Here is an 18,723-nt window from a genome sequence, read left to right on the forward strand (position 1 = left end):
TTGACACCCCTTTACTATGAAAATCTCATATTTTGAAACTGCCGCTGAAAACGGGCGAATCTCAACAAATCTGGTTGCTTACGTAAGCATCTCAGGACCTGAACCTTTGTCACGCCCATGGGTGTATTAAGAGAACAGTCACGCCCCAACATTTACATAGGCTACACAACTGACCTGAGATCAGGTAGTCTTCTGAATCTAGGTCAGACAAATCTCTGCTATTCCATTACAGAATTCACTTCTGAAACTTTTTTATGCGAGAAATCAACTATGTAAAGCTCAAATATGGGCCGCTTTACACGAAAATGGATGGCTAATTGCAAATTTTGTCCGACTGTGTGTCGGAGTTCAGCGGCCGGTGCTGCCTGGGTTGCTACATCGCCGCCTGGCCTGCCTTCCTTCACAGACCCCGGCCTGCTGTGAGCTCAATTGAGCTCTGTCAGGCGGCCCTGGGAAGGAGAACAGCCTGCAATCAACCTTTACAGGTGTTGGGGCAATTATATCCATAAAGTCAACAATTAATCCTGCTAAATAATATTTTTAATATGAATGTAGCCTTTTACACCAGTGACAAAGTGATGATATGATTAAACCTTTTTGAGAATGTTTCATTTGCTTAATCATATTTTTAGAGTTAATATAGTTTTTAGTTTGGTCTATATTATAAATTAAACTACTTAGCAGTTAATGATATGAATACATCTTCCAAAATGTTCAGATATTTTATAGATGAAATTAATAATGAAAATAATTATCAGTATGTAACTTCAAGTGGAGAATGATGTGATATGAAAGTTACTTTACGCTGCCATATTGTGGTCTCATAGGATATTACATATGGATTACATTGTGGGAACTACGATTTTAAGAGAGTTGGCATGCACATTACATGACACCGGGAGTGTATCCAACCTTGTTATTAGGAGTGGGATAAAAGAATTAATTTTCAGATTTATTTTAACTTGAATTAATATGAATATATATTCATACAATTCCAAGATTGATCTTTTAAGAGACTCCGTTTTAAAGCTAGAGTGAAGATATTGGTATAGCAAGCTAGACAATCTAAGGAATCCATTTCATGCTAAATAACGTTCCAAAGATAGGCCAAATTTTGGCAAGGGAAAAACAGCCATGGCCATTTTTACAGATATCTTACTCTTTTCTTCTTTTGACTGTTGTAGTGTGTTCATCTTAAATAAAAAGTACATTAATCTAACTGCTTTGGGGTCAATTCTTAATGTAAACATTATTATTTTTAATAATGCACCAGGTTAGAGGGTTCCTTGTGTTAGCTTTGAATTATGAACAGAGCCCAACTGCAGACAGATGCAGAGCCAGGAGTGTGAATAAACAGCTTTTATTCAAAGTACTCAAGTATCAAGTCCAGGTTTCCGGGGTGGAGTACAGGTCCGGTGGATTCCGGAAAGGAGCAGGTCCGTCAGAGGAAGACAGTAGGCCGGCTAGTGGTGGGGTCCAGTGGTGGTGGTTCTGGTCCGGTGTATGACAGGAGTGAAGCAGGACCAGGAGTCAGGTTCCAATGGCAGTGTTACGACCCCTCTGAGGGATTCAGGGACCGTAACACGACAATCAAAATGTGAAAGAGTCCGTGTAGAAGTGAAACATTTGGTCTTTATTCCAAACATGGAAATAGTTCACAACAGGAGGGTGGAGGATGGGACCTGGAGGTTGTGCCAAACAAATGAAATCAATATAACAAAACAGGGCCTAACTCACCACTAGCTCTACAAGCAAAACAAAATCAAACCAAATACCTAGCCTGCTTCTCTACAAAAAGATTAAGAGAACGTTACACAGGCAGCAACAACCACTAAGCCTGGTGTATCTATACAATGATCAACTATGTGCAAAAAGCAACCAGCCAGCAATGCAGAGCAAGACTGAGCTCCTGCTTCTCAGGAGTCCTTTTATTGACTTCCACCTCGCATGCTGATTGGTCCACTCCAAACACAGGTGGAAAGCAATCATCTCAATCACCTGGAGAGAAAGCAGAGTAAGCAAGAGAAGGAACAACAAGAGAGAGACCCATGCCGACAGGTGCTTTGTCTGACATGTAACAGGCAGCTATGGTACAAGAGAAGGGACCAGGACAGGAAAACATAGTAGTCTAAACAGATGGGCAAAAGTTTGTCTGGAGCGAGACTGTAGTCATCTTGACTATGATCTGACGCAGAGTGGAGGAATGACCCGGTATATGAAGCAGAGGTTGATTGTGGTAGATGAGAGGCAGCTGGAACCCTGACTCCCGCACACCAGACTCCACTCCTGCAATTAGGACAGACAGACTGAGGGAGGGAGAGAGGAGAGAACAGAGAAGCTACCTAGGAGCAGCAGGCCTAACACCTTACTTACAGCATTATTTTTCTGAGAAACTCTTTTTTTATATCAATTAAATTGGTATTGTGACTGAAATATCCCTAATTGAATCAATATTGAATCAAATTGGATCAACTTGGGACCTTGTGAATCAGAATTGGAATTGATTCAGGAAATCAGTGGGAATGCCCAGCCCTACTTGTTTTTTGTTTTTTACAAGTATATGATTTAACCCTTAATTTAACCATCTGTTTTATTTTAAAAAGTACATTTCTCTGTTTGTTCACCTATTTTCACTTTTCTTTGTGCAAAATTGGATTTTAAGCCTGACCAAAGATGTCAAGAAAACCTGTCATGAATGAATGATCAAATCTCAAAAAAGATATATTCTCATGTGTAATTTATATATTAAAAGATCTGTGTATTGTTACAGTATTGCCACAGAAAATATCTTGATACTATGGTGTATAAATATTTTCCCCTACCCCTAGCGTTAACAGTAATAATAAATTGCATTTATATAGCGCTTTTCAAGTTACTGAAAGACAATTTAAAACAAAGCATATTAAACATTTCTCCACCGGTTCTTACAACATAACTCAGTTTCTCACAGATGGTCGTTAGTTCTAGTTTCTACATCATTTTCCTATAAAAATTGACCAACCAGCAAGATGTTCTTTAACATCAGTTTACATTTATCCAAAGATAAGACTTTTACACAAGCTACGTATTTTTGACATTTGCAGACCATACATTAAAGGGTTAAAGATCGGTTGGCACGTCAGGAAGTATAATGACAAAAAAATGCGCAACATCATGGGTACACTGCTCATATCATATCTGCTCTGTACTATTTCAAAGAAACCCCCAAAAGAAAAGTTAATCAGAGAAGCGAGGTGAGGTGTGCAGGTACTGAAAGCTTTCTGTCTGGTCTGTTTAGAACCAGAATAACACACTTTAAGGATCTTCATGTATGTGTAAAGGATTAAAATGAGAGGACCAAAGACTAAAAGACAAGTGCAAATTAGTCCATAAATGTTATTGACTCTGGTGTCAGAGCAGGCCAGTTTCACAACAGAGTAGTTGTTACAGTAAACTTTGTTAATGATGTTCCCACACAGCTGTAAAGGAGCACTTAAAGATATCACGACAGCATCTCCAACAAATGGTAATGACCATGTTAGAGCAATAAGCACAGTAACCTTGTTAAATGTCATACGTGTGTTATATTGCAGAGGATAACAGATGGCAAGATATCTGTCATAAGATATGATGGATAAATTAAAAAATTGTATACTTGCATAAGTATACACACAGAAAATCTGCAGGAAACAGAATTGAGCACAAACAGTGTGAATGTTAGAGAGGATCTGAACCAGAAGGAATGGAAACAACCCTGTACTACCATACAGTTCATTTACAAACAGGCTGCACAGAAAAAGGTACATAGGTTCATGTAAGCTTCTGTTCATACAGATAACCACAATCAGCAAAAGATTGGCACACACTATTAAAGCATAAAAACACATAATGATCAGAAAAAATAAGTATTTAAAGATCCCAATATCAAAGTATGCACCAAAAGTGAAATATGAAACCTGTGTAGAGTTTATCATGATCATTCTTTTGGTTCACAACACAACCTTTCAAGTTTGCACAGGATGAACAATTGACAATGTTACATTTTGTAGGAGATTAGCAGAAATCAAACTAGTTTAAATGTTAAATGTACGCTTATACTGGACTCACTGCATTAACACACAAGCAGTATTCAGCCTGCAGACAGTAAAGAAATCAATTCTTACAATAACACAGACTCTTCAAACTTACCATTTACCTTATTTAAAGTCAATATAATGTTAAGGTTATAAATGACAGATCCGTCAGCGTCAGTGAATACATCAGCTGTCTAGCTTCAGTCACGCTGTCACTGCTTTAAAACCGAGATGAAACTCTGTGTCTGCTTCTTTTAAACTCTTCAAGTCAGAGGGTGTGCACATCAGCAGTCTGACCTCATTACCACGGGACACATTTAACTGATATCTGATCATCTACTCTGACCATATTAAAAAATATATTTTTTGTCAGTAAAACAAAAAATAAGCAATTAGTGTGTTTGTCAACATTAATAGGCCTTGTATAGTTGTTTTTTACATATAGAAACGTTTATACAAAAAGCTGCAATATGTGATTAACAAAAGATGACAAATACACGTAAAAAAAACGTTAAAACTGAGACTGTCCTCTGAAAAACGACCCCATTGGTTGTTTTTACAAGCGGTTTTTATGACCCATATTTACATTTATTGGAAGCCAGTGCTGCCCTCTAGTGCTTTAGAAGTTATGCCGGGAGCAAAGCAGGAAGTCATGTAACCTGGTATTACAGTATTTCTGAATTGCTAAAAACACATTTTTTGAATGTTTCTCTCGCTTTCTCAAAACCTTAAAACACAAATCACCAAACTTAAGCTACACTGTCAAAACCTTTGACTTGTCTTGCTATATCAAACAATTGCTTCAGAACTAGGTTATCTTTACCCAAAACCAGATAACACACATACATCCAGCTAATGCATACACACTACACAGCAGTCATTACACACTACAGAGATAAATACAAAACACTGCACTCATGGCAGAGCAGGGGGAAAATTCTATTTATTATGAAGTACTTTCACAATCCTGCACACATAAATGTAGTCAAACAAAATATGCAGCAGATCGATAGCAAGCAATGTCTTGGAGTCATTCTGCCTCAGCATCATGCCTCTGGGCCCGGTCAGGCCACAGGACCTCATCACCGTCACAGGCAATCCTGTCCCTCGCTAAACAACGGGGAAAGAATCCTTTAGCATGCCGAATCCAACCTTGAATCGCTTCCACTCCAATGTTGTCACATGCTGCATCCATTGACTGAATGAGATTTTCCTGTGCATAAGGATTTCTGTCATAGACCTTATTTTCAAACCACTCACGAATTCTAGGACCACGGTGAAAGTTCACATTGTCCCAGATTACCACATCCATGGGATGCTCTGCCTGCTCATCACCTCTCTGTTCACGTCTCAGTAGTGCTTCCTGTAGAGCATACAGAAACGTTAGAAGATGGGCAGTGTTGTAAGGCCCTAGAGTTACATGGCGGTGAATAACCCCGTAGCTGCTGATGGCAGCACATATGGTCACGTTGCCACCCTGGCAACTCTACAATGGCACGTTGACCAATAATGTAGCGGCCTCTCCTTCACCTCTTGGTGTGATTGAAGCCAGCTTCATCCAAGAAGATGCACTCATGAGGCCTCTCCATGGAATCCAGTTGAAACAAACATTCTCTATAGAAATGAACAAAAATAAATTTTTGAAGTAACGTAAATGACATAGCATTCCAGGCTTCATGACTCTGTATACATGTGCTGCATTACATTCAACACAGTAAAGATGTACAGTAACTCAATAGTGCTGTATAATCTCTGGACATGATTACTTACTTGTACATATTGATATCGTAGCTCTTTTACCCTTTCAGAATTTCTCTCAAATGGTGCTCTGTAGGATTGTTTGAGACTTATCAGGTTGCGTTTCAGGACACGGTCAATTGTGGAGAGACTCACACTGTTGATTCCTTCAAAATTCACGTTGTCTTCCTCAACTCGCTGTTGTATTTCATGCAGACGAATGAGATTATTTTGAAGGACCATATTGACAATAATGGTCTCCTGCTGTTGTGAGAACATACGTCTCCTTCCACCGGCATGTTGCAGTCTTTCAATTCTAGCAAATAAAACCTCTTGTTAGAATTGTACAGACAGGCCTGATGCATTGAAATGTCACCAAATATGTACAATACATAAAATAATATTATACAAGTATATCACTACAAGAAAAGGGCCAATTTCTAGAGATATGTTACAGTAATTTACTGAGACATTCCACAACTGTACATACTGTACTGTACGTTTGAGGGACCACAAATGATAGTCCACTTTCCTGTTCTCTTCTCTGAATGTCCTGACAATGGAGGCCACAGAGAACCTGCTTATGTTTGGTTGAACACATAGTCCTGCTTCCCTCATACTCATTCCATGAACCAGAACATGGTTTATGATTGTTGCTCTAACTTCATTGGAAATGAAAGCTCTTGATGTTCTTCGTCCTCGTCCACTTCCACTTCCACTTCCACCTTCTCTCCTGCCCTCCATTGTGAAAATCACACATGCCATTTGGATTTGACATGGCTTTATATCCTGATTACTGATTAGGTGCAACACATTACTGATTTGAAATAGGTATGTTCAATTTTGAGTGCTTGTGTGTTACCGATGACAACAGTGTGTTGCTTGTGTTTCACTTTTGGGGGCTGTGTTGTGCCATTTTGAGTTGTGTGCACCACAATGCTACATGTGCTTTGTGAATGACAATGTGTTTACAGTTTTGCACAAAGAGTGATTTCGATTTGCTAGTTGTGTCTAGAAGTAATACCTACGGTGGCCGACAGGGGCAAACGCCCTGCAACTTCAGAAAACACATGCAAATAGACAAAACACAAGCAAATTAAGAAAACAACTACATTAATTTGACAACACATGTGCAGCATTCAGCAAACGCGCTGCATATACACACAACACAACCAAATATACAAACGCGCTGCAATTAAAATTGATGCAAAAAGGAAAGCAAACCCCGAAAAAAGAAGCGATGCAAAAGAAAAACAACTTCATTAATTTGACAACACATGCGCAGCATTCAGCAAACGCGATGCAAATACACAACACAACCAAATACATAAACGCGCGCGCGAATAAAAAACGATGCAAAAGAAAAGCCCACAAACCCCGGAAAACAAATGCAAAGAAAACGCTTGCATCCAAATTCCATAACGGAAGTTCTCCAGACCTCTGGAGGGACTTTTCAAAATAAAAGCTCGCGTTTGGTCGGCTCGTCTTCCTTTGGTGTTTTGGATGTTTTTGAACTAAACAGTACGGCAATCATGCTAATGAATACCATAACTTTTTCAGGGATGTATTACTTACAACACAATGGAGCAAGCAAAGCAGTTTTGTCTTTATGTGCAGGCCGGATTTAGGCTATTCCGTTTGATAAATCCCACGGTAAATTGGCTGGTTTACTAAACAGGGAGGGACTATTTTAAATAGTCTATTTTTTGTATTTCAAGAGCGTATTGCTCCACAATATGAATACAGATTGGTCACTTATTTTGTTGTATAATCAAAATATTACACTAGCAGTGGCACAGCTGATTTTTTTTGGGGGGGAGGGGGCTGGGGGGAGAGCATAGTCTATGAGAGAGAGAGAGAGAGAGAGAGAGAGAGAGAGACGTTCAATCTCAGAACGGTGTGCAACGGTGAGCTCACAGACTGTAAATATTAAGTCTATGTTTGAGATATGTTTTCTCTCGTTGGGTGTGTGTCTCGGCTCGGGTCACAGCTGATACTCAATCAGCAGAGACGTGTCTGTAAACTCGTGGTAATAAGACATTTAAAACTGCATCAGTGTTTAACGTTGACGTTTGTTTAAGCCACATTAAATAAGAGGGTTTAATTTCCTGGTCCGAAAGCGCATCACTGAAGTGTAGACCTCATCATGTGTAATATTGTGATTATACAACAAAATAAGTGACCAATCTGTATTCATATTGTGGAGCAATTCGCTCTTGAAATACAAAAAACAGACTATTTATAATCCCTCCATGTTTAAAAAACCAGCCAATTTACCGTTTATCAAACTGAATAAATCCCGCCTGCAAATAAACACAAAACTGCTTTGCTTGCTCCATTGTGTTGTAAGTAGGCCTAATACATCCCTGAAAAAGTTATGGTATTCATTAGCATGATTGCCGTACTGTTTAGTTCAAAATCATCCAAAACACCAAAGGAAGACGAGCCGACCAAACGCGAGCTTTTATTTTGAAAGGTCGAAGCTCAAGCACGGCACCAGCCTCCCGGCTGAGACGGGAGAAGAGACTGTATATTACTAATATATTATATTATGTTATTAATAAGGGCATGAGACAGGAGTTCTCTTTTTACTATGCAGCCATACCCGACTCTAATAAAAAGGCAGAAAAGGGGTCGAAAATCCAGCTGATCAGCTGTTCCCTGTCTGGAGAACTTCCGTTGTGGAATTTGGATGCAGTGTTTTTCTTTTGCATTTGTTTTCGGGGTTTGTGTGCTTTTCTTTTTGCATCGTTTTTTATTCGCATCGCGTTTATGTATTTGGTTGTGTTGTGTATTTGCATCACGTTTGCTGAATGATGCGCATGTGTTGTCAAATTAATGAAGTTGTTTTTCTTTTTGCATCGTTTTTAATTGCAGCGCGTTTGTATATTTGGTTGTGTTGTGTGTATATGCAGCGCGTTTGCTGAATGCTGCACATGTGTTGTCAAATTAATGAAGTTGTTTTCTTAATTTGCTTGTGTTTTGTCTATTTGCATGTGTTTTCTGAAGTTGCAGGGCGTTTGCCCCTGTCGGCCACCGTAAATACCAATGCATTCACCTTCACCTCTATGCCCCTGCACGTCACTGAAAGGAAACTGAGGTGCTTTGCTAATAGACCTCTGTGTAAGTCACATTGTCCATAAGGAACATCATATTCAAGCAGAGAGCAATTCATAAGGGTAGTTGGTACATGAACATTTTATGGCCAAAGATCAATGACCGGCTCTAGAAATCCTATCTTCAAATCACTGACCCGGTTAATCTAAATGTGTAGCAAGGGGTGAACTGGTAATGCCTGGAAGAAGCCAATGTGTACCAGGTCTTAAACACTTATATGCAGAGGAAAATAAAAAATAAATAAAAAATAGCCTCCATTGCAGAGTGGCTGTTCTGAATTGTACAAATCGTTACAAAAACAAAAGGAACGCTACATACTGGTCTCCTTCTCAAGAGAAAACTGCATGGTGGCCACAGCGAGCCACCTACTCGGGATATTTGGTGGCCACAGAGTAACGTTTTGTGGCCACTTGCCATCGTTCCATGCTTAATGTTGAACCCTATCAAAACGCTAAGGACTGTAACTAAGCGTTGGTATTTGACGCCCTGGGAAGGAGAATAGCCTGCAATCAACCTTTACCTTTAGGTATTGAGGCAAGTAAATCCTTAAAGTCAACAGTGAATCCTGCTAAATAATATTTTTAATATGAATGTAGTGTAGAATATTAGCAGTTAAAGTTGTATTTGTGCTCATTGCAAAAGAGCCGCGTGCAGTCATTGAGGAAGTGGTTACAAGTACTCCGGGCGAGGCACATCTGCACTCCCTGTGCAAGGAAATGTCTCTGACGCACAGATGGTTTAGCTTAAACCTTTAATTATAGTTTAGGCCTAATATGGCATAAAAGTGCATTGTGTACCAGACAGATAAGCAGAAAAACAGGAAAGACAGTTATGTATGAGAACAGAAGAGAAAGTTGCACCACACAGAGGGCCCAACCCTGGCGTGTGTGTGTGAATATAAAAGTATATGCCGGGGCAGCCTCTAGCTCACCCAGTAAGAGCGTTCGCCCCATGTTTGCTGAGTCTTGCATTGGCGCGGGTTGCTGCCATTTGCTGCGTGTCATCCCCCATCTCTCTCCCCCTTTCATGTCTATCCACTGTCAAGCCCCCAAAAATAATCTTAAAAAAATAAAAGTATATGCCTAGAAACAAGAAGCAACCCCCTATGAGGGGAGGATAACAGCTTAAGGGAAGGAATAGAACGGGGCTCACTTCAGACAAGTTCTTGGTGGACCGGGCCCCGAATTTATGTAGCTAGGGAAACTTAGTCTCTGTGTTGTGAAACCACAGCTGTGTTGAAACTGTTATGCTGGACTCAGTAAACTTGGCTGACTGAACTCATCGTGTCTGATTGTTCCTTGTGTACTTAAGTCCAATAAAATAAGGTGTGGGAATTAAATAACAGGAGTCAGATTAGTCTGGCTTTAGGGCCTTTTCAGATGATTCCCACTACAGTAGCCTTGTACAACAGTGACAAAGTGATGATGACCTTTTTGAGAATGTTTTATTTGCTTCATCATGTTTTTAGAGTTAATATAGTTTTTAAAGTTTGGTCTATATTATAAATTAAATTAAATTAATATAAATTAAACTTCTCAGCAGTTAATTATATGAATAAATCTTCCAATATGTTCAGATATTTTATAGATGAGATTAATAATGAAAATAATTATCAGAATGTAACTTCAGATGGAGAATGATGTGATTTGAAAGTTGCTTTATGCTGCCATATTGTGGTCTCATAGGATATTACATATGCATTACATTCTGGGAACTGTACCTTGAATCAGACCCTGTTTTAGACTGCTTTGAATGAGCGGAGGGGGAGGGGCTAGACAGTTGCTGGACAGGTACTGCACTACATTTATCTGATCCTGGCCCACGTCCCTGATCTGAAAGCCCCCTTTTCTGCATTCAATTCCAATATATTCTAAATTGTAACTTGCCTCCTGAATTTTGTTTCCAACTTTTATTTGGTGCATAGAAATGAATCGGAATGAAGGAAATTAAATTATATTTCCTGGGGTAAGACCACTGGATCCCTGCTCTGTCTCCTCAAAGGCCAATTCTGAGCAAGGAAAAATCTTGAAGACAACCAATTCACATTAAAGAACAAGAAATAGCTGCGTTAAAACCCATCGATCGCTTGTACAAGCAGTAGTTACGATCTACATTTACGTTTTGCAGGAGCAGTCCACACTTGCAGAATTATTGCTACCGCTTCCCTCACAACTTAATAAAATGTCATGAAATTGTATTGACAGCCACCCTTGTTATTAGGAGTGGGATAAAAACAATTGATTTTCTGATTTCAATCAATCTTAATTTCAATGACACGATATTGATTCATAAAATTCCAAGATGGATCTTTTAATAGGCTCTGTTTTAAAGCTAGAGTGAAGATATTGGTATCATATCAAGGTAGACAATCTAAGGAATCCATTTCATGCTAAATAACACTCCAAAGATAGGTCAAAGTTTGGCGAGGGAAAAACAGCCATTTTTACAGATGTGTCTTTATTGTTTCGAATGCTGTAGTGTGTTCATGTTAGATAAAAAAGTACATTAATGTAACTGCTCTGGGGTGAATTCTTAACGTAAACATTATTATTTTTAATAATGCACCAGGTTAGAGGGTTCATTGTAGAACTTACAGCATTATATTTCTGAGACTCTCTTTTTTCTATCAATTAAATTGCTGTGACTGAAATATCCCTCAATGAATCAATATTGAATCAAATTGCGTCAGCTTGGAATCAGAATCGGAAGCGATTCAGGAAATAAGCACTGCTTGTTTTTTGTCTGTATTTGGAGCCGTTTGTGATGACCACACCGTCGGCTATTGTGGCAAGTGGACAACCTGCCTGCTATCATCAGAAAGTGTGATATAGATAGTGATGATGTAATTACGGGCAATTTGTAATAGATTAACACAAAATCACTCAAATTCTGTTTTAATATTTGCAATTTATTGTATCTACTATCTAAAACTTCTTAGAGGCAACAATATAGTAAAGTCAACTTTACAAGTATATGATTTAACCCTTGAAACTCTGCAACAGAAATGCTTACATTGGTATTTTTGTTTCTTGGAGTGTCTTCAAATGGTTCATATCACTAAAGTCAGTACAACCTAAGCTAAAACGTTTCTGGAAGTCAAATTATAATCATTAATAAAAGTATTTAAATTGTGTCATAAATAACAAAATACAAATAACACACAAATATTGATCCTAAAGATTTCTAAATATAGAAACATGAACACAGTCTTTTTCCTTTTTCTTTCTTATGAATGCATTTTGTTAGTTTCATCTGCAATAGAATAGTTTATTTTATTTGTATCAGAAATTGGATAATTGAAAAAAGTCAACAGAGTGATGAAGTAGATTATTTCTTCCCTAAATCTATTTATGTCTTCTGGCCTGGAAAGAACCACGCTTCTGTTTAAAGTTCATGTCCTTTAGGCTATCTGTAGCACTAAAAGGGATTCTGACAGCATGCTTCAAGACCTGGATGCAGTGTTGGGCATGTTATGTCAGGCCTAGGGTTGAGATTCTGTACCAGGGCCCTGAGGGCTTTCCCCTGAGGCCATGGGCTGGCAGTTCCCACACAAACAGACTCCTGCCATTATTAGAAAACCAATTTTAGTTTTCTTAGAGCCTGATATGATGAGATTGCAAACTATAAAATGTTGTGATGTGATGGGGCTTTCGGTATGGGTGGGAATCACAAGAGGTATAATGCAATGTATTACCTTTTTCCAACTTCAAATTATGTGCCCAAAGAAAATCTTTGTCAACATCTGTTTTATTTAAAAAGGTTTGTTCATCTCATTTCACTTTTATTTGTTCAAAATGGGATTTTAATCCTGACCAAAGATGTCAAGAAAACCTGTCATGAATGAATGAATGATCAAATCTAAAAAAGATACATTCTCATGTGTAATTTATATATTAAAAGATCGGTGTATGGCTACAGTATTGCCACTGAAAATATTGTGATACTATGGTGTATAAATATTTTCCCCTACCTCTAGCATAAACAATAATATTACATTTTATTTATATCACTCCCTCCGGGAAATAAACGACACCATGGTTCTGGTTACTGATGGATTTATTGCACTTGCCATCACATCCATCGTCAAACTACAGTATGACAATGTCAAAGATAAACACTTTCACATACATTATAAAGAGGTAAATAAAAATAGAACTCAAGAAATACAAACGTAATACACATACCCTGCTGGCTAAGAGGGAATGACTTCACTTGAAAATACCCCGGTTCAAAAAACAAAAATGAAAAACCTATTCTTTACTTCTTCGCTCAAAACAGGTTTAACTCTTGTCATCAACACAAGGAGAATAACTTCTCACCCTGTGTGTGTTTCTCCTGTGCAACGCAAAAAATTACTTTAGTTCCTAATTAACATAGGCATGTTAAATAATAACAGAAATAATATGTATGACAGTTATAATTTATATAGTGTTTTTCAAGTTACTCAAAGACAATTTACAACATAGCACATTAAAAGCAAGTGAAACAATAAAACCAGCAAATAACAGCAGGGGAATGGTAATATTATAAGAGTGTAAAGGATAATCTAAAGAGGTAGGTTTTGATGAAATGATTGGAATGTGTCCAGGTCAGTACAGTTACAGAAGGATGTATGTTTCAGAGGGAGAGGGCTGCGGTGGTGAAAGCTTAGGTATCATTAGCCAATCACATGCCAAGACACCTGCCTGTTTCTCCACCGGTTCTCACAACAGAACTAAATGTCATCATTATCCTACAAATTCATTCACAGGGTTGCCAACCAGCAAGTTGCTTTTACACATCAGTTTACATCTTACCAAAGGTGAGACTTTTACATAAACTACGTATTTTAGACATTTGCAGTCCATACATTAAAGGGTTAAAGATTGGTTGGCAGGTCAGGAAGTATAATGACAAAAAAATGCGCAACATCATGGGTACACTGCTCATATCCAATCTGCTCTGTACTATTTCAAAGAAAGAACCAAAGGAAAAGTTGATCAGAGAAGCGAGGTGAGGTGTGCAGGTACTGACAGCTTTCTGTCTGGTCTGTTTAGAACCAGAATAACACACTTTAAGGATCTTCATATAAGTGTACAGGATTAAAATGAGAGGACCAAAGACTACAAGACACATATAAATGAGTCCATAAATGTTGTTCACTCTAGTTTCAGAGCAGGCCAGTTTGACAACATAATAGTTGTTACAGTAAACTGTGTTAATGATGTTCCCACACAGCTGTAAAGAGGAACTTAAAAATATCGGGACAGCAGTTGCAAAAAATGGAAGTAACCATGTTAGAGCAATAAGCACGGCAACCGCGTTAAATGTCATACGTGTGTTATATTGTAGAGGATAACAGATAGCAAGATATCGGTCATAAGACATGATAGATAAATTTATAAATTGTATAGCTGCATATGTATACAAACAATAAATCTGCAGGAAACAGAAGGGAGCAGAAACAGTGTGAATGTCAGAGAGGATCTGAACCAGAAGGAATGGAAACAACCCTGTACTACCATACAGTTCATTTACAAACAGGCTGCACAGAAAAAGGTACATAGGTTCATGTAAGCTTCTGTTCTTACAGATAACCACAATCAGCAATAGATTGGCACAGATAATTAAAGCATAAAAACACATAATAATCAGAAAAAATAAGTATTTAAAGAGCCCAATATCAAAGTATGCACCAAAAGTGAAATATGAAACCTGTGTAGAGTTTAACATGATCATCCGTTTGGTTCAAAACACAACCTTTCAAGTTTGCACAGGATGAACAGTTTGAGATTTCCAGAAATCAAACATTAAACACAAGCAGTATTCAGCCAGCAAGCAATAAAGACATAAATTCTTTCAAAAACACAGATTCTCCAAATTTACCATTTCCACTATTTAAAGTCAATATAATGTTAAGGTTAGAAATGACAGAACACAGTTAATCACATTGCATGAATCCTTACTTTCATCAGCTGTCTAGCTGCAGTCATGCTGTGTCTACTTTGCAGCTGAACTGCACTGAAACTCTGTGTCTGCTTCTTTTAAACTCTTCAAGTCAGAGGGTGTGCACATCAGCTGTCTGGCGTCATTACCACGGGACACATCTAACTGATGTCTGAACATCTACTCTGATCATATTAAAAAACAACATAGGTCAAACAAGAAACAAAACAAGCATGATAACACTTATTGATTATTTCTTTAATATTACATATTGCTGTAGTTATTAATTAATTAGTTGCTCAACAAATAATTGGTCGGAAACTATTTTTGATAACCGAGTAATTATTTGTCAATATTAAAAGGCCTAATTTATATGTAGAAACTTTTATACAAAAGGCTGAAATATAGTGTGATTCACAAACTATGACAAATACACGTAAAAGGACAGATGAAGAAATAGCACCGTTAAAACTGAGACTGTCCTCCACAAGCAGTATTTACAACCCATATTTACGTTTATTGGTAGGCAGCGCCGCCCTCTAGTGTCATGGTAGTTATGGTGAGATCAAAGCAGGAACTCGTCTAACTCGGTATTAAAGGCACTGTCGCCACGCATTGCGAACAGGTAAATAAACGATTGAGAGCGCACACAGAAGGCTCTTCTCATTTTCACCTTGTCTGATTAATCCAATACACATAAGAGCTGTCAAAAACTGATCAAACATGATGTTAAATGTTCTTTCTAAATAAGACATAGTTTTCAATGATTAAAATAACAGGGTCAGCCCTATGTTCCCACAGCCCAATGGTCCCACAGCCCTATGTTCCCACATTTCTAAGATTTTTTTTTTTCACTGAAAATAAGGCCCTATGTTCACTCAGCCCTATATTCCCACATTTCTAAGAGTTTTCTTAATTAGGCCCTATGTTAGGGTTAGCATTACATTCCATCTTTAGTCCATTGCTACTGGATAATAGTTTGGGTGTAATTGGCTACAAAATTTGATACAAATTTATGAAAAAGTAAATGTGGGAACATAGGGCTTAATTTTGGAAAAAATCTTAGAAATGTGGGAACATAGGGCTGTGGGAACATAGGGCTTAATTTTAATTGAAAAAACAATATTTTTCCACATTATGTCCATAATATGGCAAATGTACGAGATATACATAACTACTTGTGTTGGTATATTTATTTCAACAATAACATGTATTTTTAAATATCTACACATTACAAAATCTCTGCACTGTCTTCACCGCTAATTACCATTGTAGTATGAAGGCATGTTTGGTGGGTGGAATTAGCAAGGTAACGTTAGCTAACTAGCCAGCAGCCGGCCGTTAGGGTTTGGTCCCTCCACTCCGCTCCCACTGTAGGGAGAATTCTTTGCCGAGAGAACGCTGTTTGTTGTGGATATCGTAGCAATGTTTGTATCCGGTTTCCATTTTTGAATGACAAATAGATTACCGCCACCTCCTGTTATGGAGAGTTATTTTCTTGCATGCAAGCACGGAACGTACCTGCTGTAATCCCTGCGGTATGTTCCAGTGCAAATTTTTGGACAACACAAAGGCCACGTTGACCGATGGGAGGCGACGCCAGAGTCGGCCTTCATCGCCACGTTTTCCTTGCCGTCGGCGTTGTGTGTCAGGGCCTTTAGACCTTACGTGCCTAGAAGTAATGCCAATGCATAACTGCCTTAAAACTGCATTCTATTTAATTTCCAGCAGGGGGGGGAGTCCATTGGCTGTAAAGAGAAGTCTGTTTCTATAGAGGTCTATGAGAAAATGAGCCTACTCACTTGATTTATTAGCTTACCTCAGTAAATGTTTTCATACTGAGTTCATGGTCTCAATCGCTAGCGTTGTTCGCATTTCTTTAAACAATTGAAATTGTCTTGGGCAGCGTTAAGCTCTGGACACAGTAGCGATGGCTCTTCGAAATATTCTCGGGAAGTGAAAAGTGGGCAATCAGCGTTGAGCTCTATTCAGGCTTAGCGTAAAAAACAAGTGTGGTCATATCCCATTGGGCTGATGACCCACAAACATGGGCATAGATGTTTGGTTTGTGGCTCCCCAAATGGCAGGCAAGGGCAGAGGCCTGTGCATGTTGAGCTGGAACTAAGGAAGTGTTGAAAATATCAACTAAATATACAATAGTTGGGCTCACCTGTATGCACAGGGCCATATCTGGAACCAAACACTTAGATAGGGCCTTGAGTCACACAGGGTCAGAGATGCCTGGCAAGTGCAGTTATTCTCTCAAGGACCTGGATGACAGCCGCAGTGTTGGATTTTTCCGCAGAGAACAAGTTGATGATCTCTTTGCCCCTGCACGTCACTGAAAGGAAAGTGAATGCAACTGAATTGCTTTGCTGTAGACCTCTGTGTAAGTCCATTGTGCATAAGAAACATTGCATTCGAGCATAGGGCAATTCATAAAGAGATCATATTTCTCCTGTATTAGCTTCTCTGCATTGGCTTCCTGTAAAATCCAGGATTGAATTTAAAATCCTTCTCCTGACCTGGCAGCGGAATGAGCGTTTGAGGAAGTCAGACATGCGAGAATGACTAGATTTGCCTTCAAATAATTTGTAAATCATTTCATTGCCTCGCTACGAATGCAATTTATACTTGCACATTGACGCTTTGTATAAGCAACATCCTCAAAGTATCTGATTTACAGCGCCTGATGTCATCATGGAGCAATCAGTTACCAACAAGTTTATAGTGGATACCATACAACAACTGAAAGCTGAAATGTTATCACACTTTGACGCAAAAATGGACAATATTCAGTCAAGTTTAACGTCGATTCATGGCTCTTTAACAACGCTAGGCGACCATGTAGCGGAGCTTGAACATAGGGTCAGCTCCAATGAAGACAACTTATCTGACATACAAAAACGCCTGAAGTCACTCGAGGGTGAAAACTTACATTTGCGGCATTCATTCATGTGCCTGAAAAAGCTGAGGGTAAAAACATCAATGGATTCATCGGCGGCCTAATCCAGCAGCTCCTGGGTGAGGAGAATTATCCGGTACCTCCAGTTTTAGAGCGGGTTCACCGCTCCCCTATGCATCAGTCACAGAACCAGAAGAATTTTGCTCCGAGGCCTATCCTGGTGAAACTCCTCAGTCTACAGGATAAGTTTAAAATCCTACGACTTGCCCGTGAAAAAGAAGAACTGAAGTACAATGACAAACGTGTTTATATCTTCCCGGATTTCAGTACCAGTCTTCTCCAAAAGCGTCGGGAGTTTGATGATATCAAAAAGAAACTCCGTGAACTGGACATGAAATACTCCTTGCACTTCCCTGCTACGCTCAAGATCTTCTCTGATGGTAAATCAGTGCTGTGCAAAACCCCAGTGGAAGCTGAAAAGTTTCTTCATGATCTACAACTTAAATGATGGACTACTCCTGGCCTGTTTAAGGTAGTCTATTGGTTGTTGATGTTTGCTTGTTTGCAGTAGCGTAATTTGGATGTATTTGATTTTTTTGTTACGTTTACATGATATGGAAATTAATTATAATTTCCTTCCAGACCAGAATATTTAGATGCTTTTCTTTTTCTCTTATTCTCTTTAGTCTATAGTGCTGGACATATATTAAAAATAAAAATGAATTCAGTGGCTGATAAATATTATTTAGTTTCTTTAATTTGCATTTACAGCTTCACACTGAGTTCTACTAGGCTATCTCTTCTTATTTAAGATAGCTTATGTATAGTGCATTTCCAGTTAATGTTTTTGTGGCCTGAGTCTGCATTCTTGTTTGTTTGACTTCTTTTTTCTTTTTCTTTTCTCTTTTCGTTTTTCTTTTCTTGTTTCTTTTTAAACTCACTCCAGGCTATGCCTCGATTTGACCAGTTGCTGTGCTTTTGTGTGTG

At 38.6% G+C, this 18,723-nt stretch overlaps 2 protein-coding genes across 2 annotated transcripts; both read right to left on the reverse strand.

The window, feature by feature from the left end:
• Nucleotides 1–3,032: 3,032 nt before the first annotated feature.
• On the reverse strand, nt 3,033–3,959 carry LOC120549514 (olfactory receptor 11A1-like). Its single transcript, XM_039786507.1, has one exon. The coding sequence runs from the start codon at nt 3,957–3,959 to the stop codon at nt 3,033–3,035; it is 927 nt and encodes a 308-aa protein (XP_039642441.1).
• Nucleotides 3,960–13,471: 9,512 nt separating this feature from the next.
• LOC120549493 (olfactory receptor 2A14-like) lies at nt 13,472–14,624 on the reverse strand. The gene has a single exon (XM_039786470.1). It carries the CDS (start codon nt 14,622–14,624, stop codon nt 13,692–13,694), a length of 933 nt encoding a protein of 310 aa, XP_039642404.1. The 3' UTR covers nt 13,472–13,691.
• Nucleotides 14,625–18,723: the final 4,099 nt, after the last annotated feature.

The sequence above is a fragment of the Perca fluviatilis genome, chromosome 2 (assembly GCF_010015445.1).
Source record: "Perca fluviatilis chromosome 2, GENO_Pfluv_1.0, whole genome shotgun sequence".
In the NCBI taxonomy this organism is placed as follows: Eukaryota; Metazoa; Chordata; class Actinopteri; order Perciformes; family Percidae; genus Perca; species Perca fluviatilis.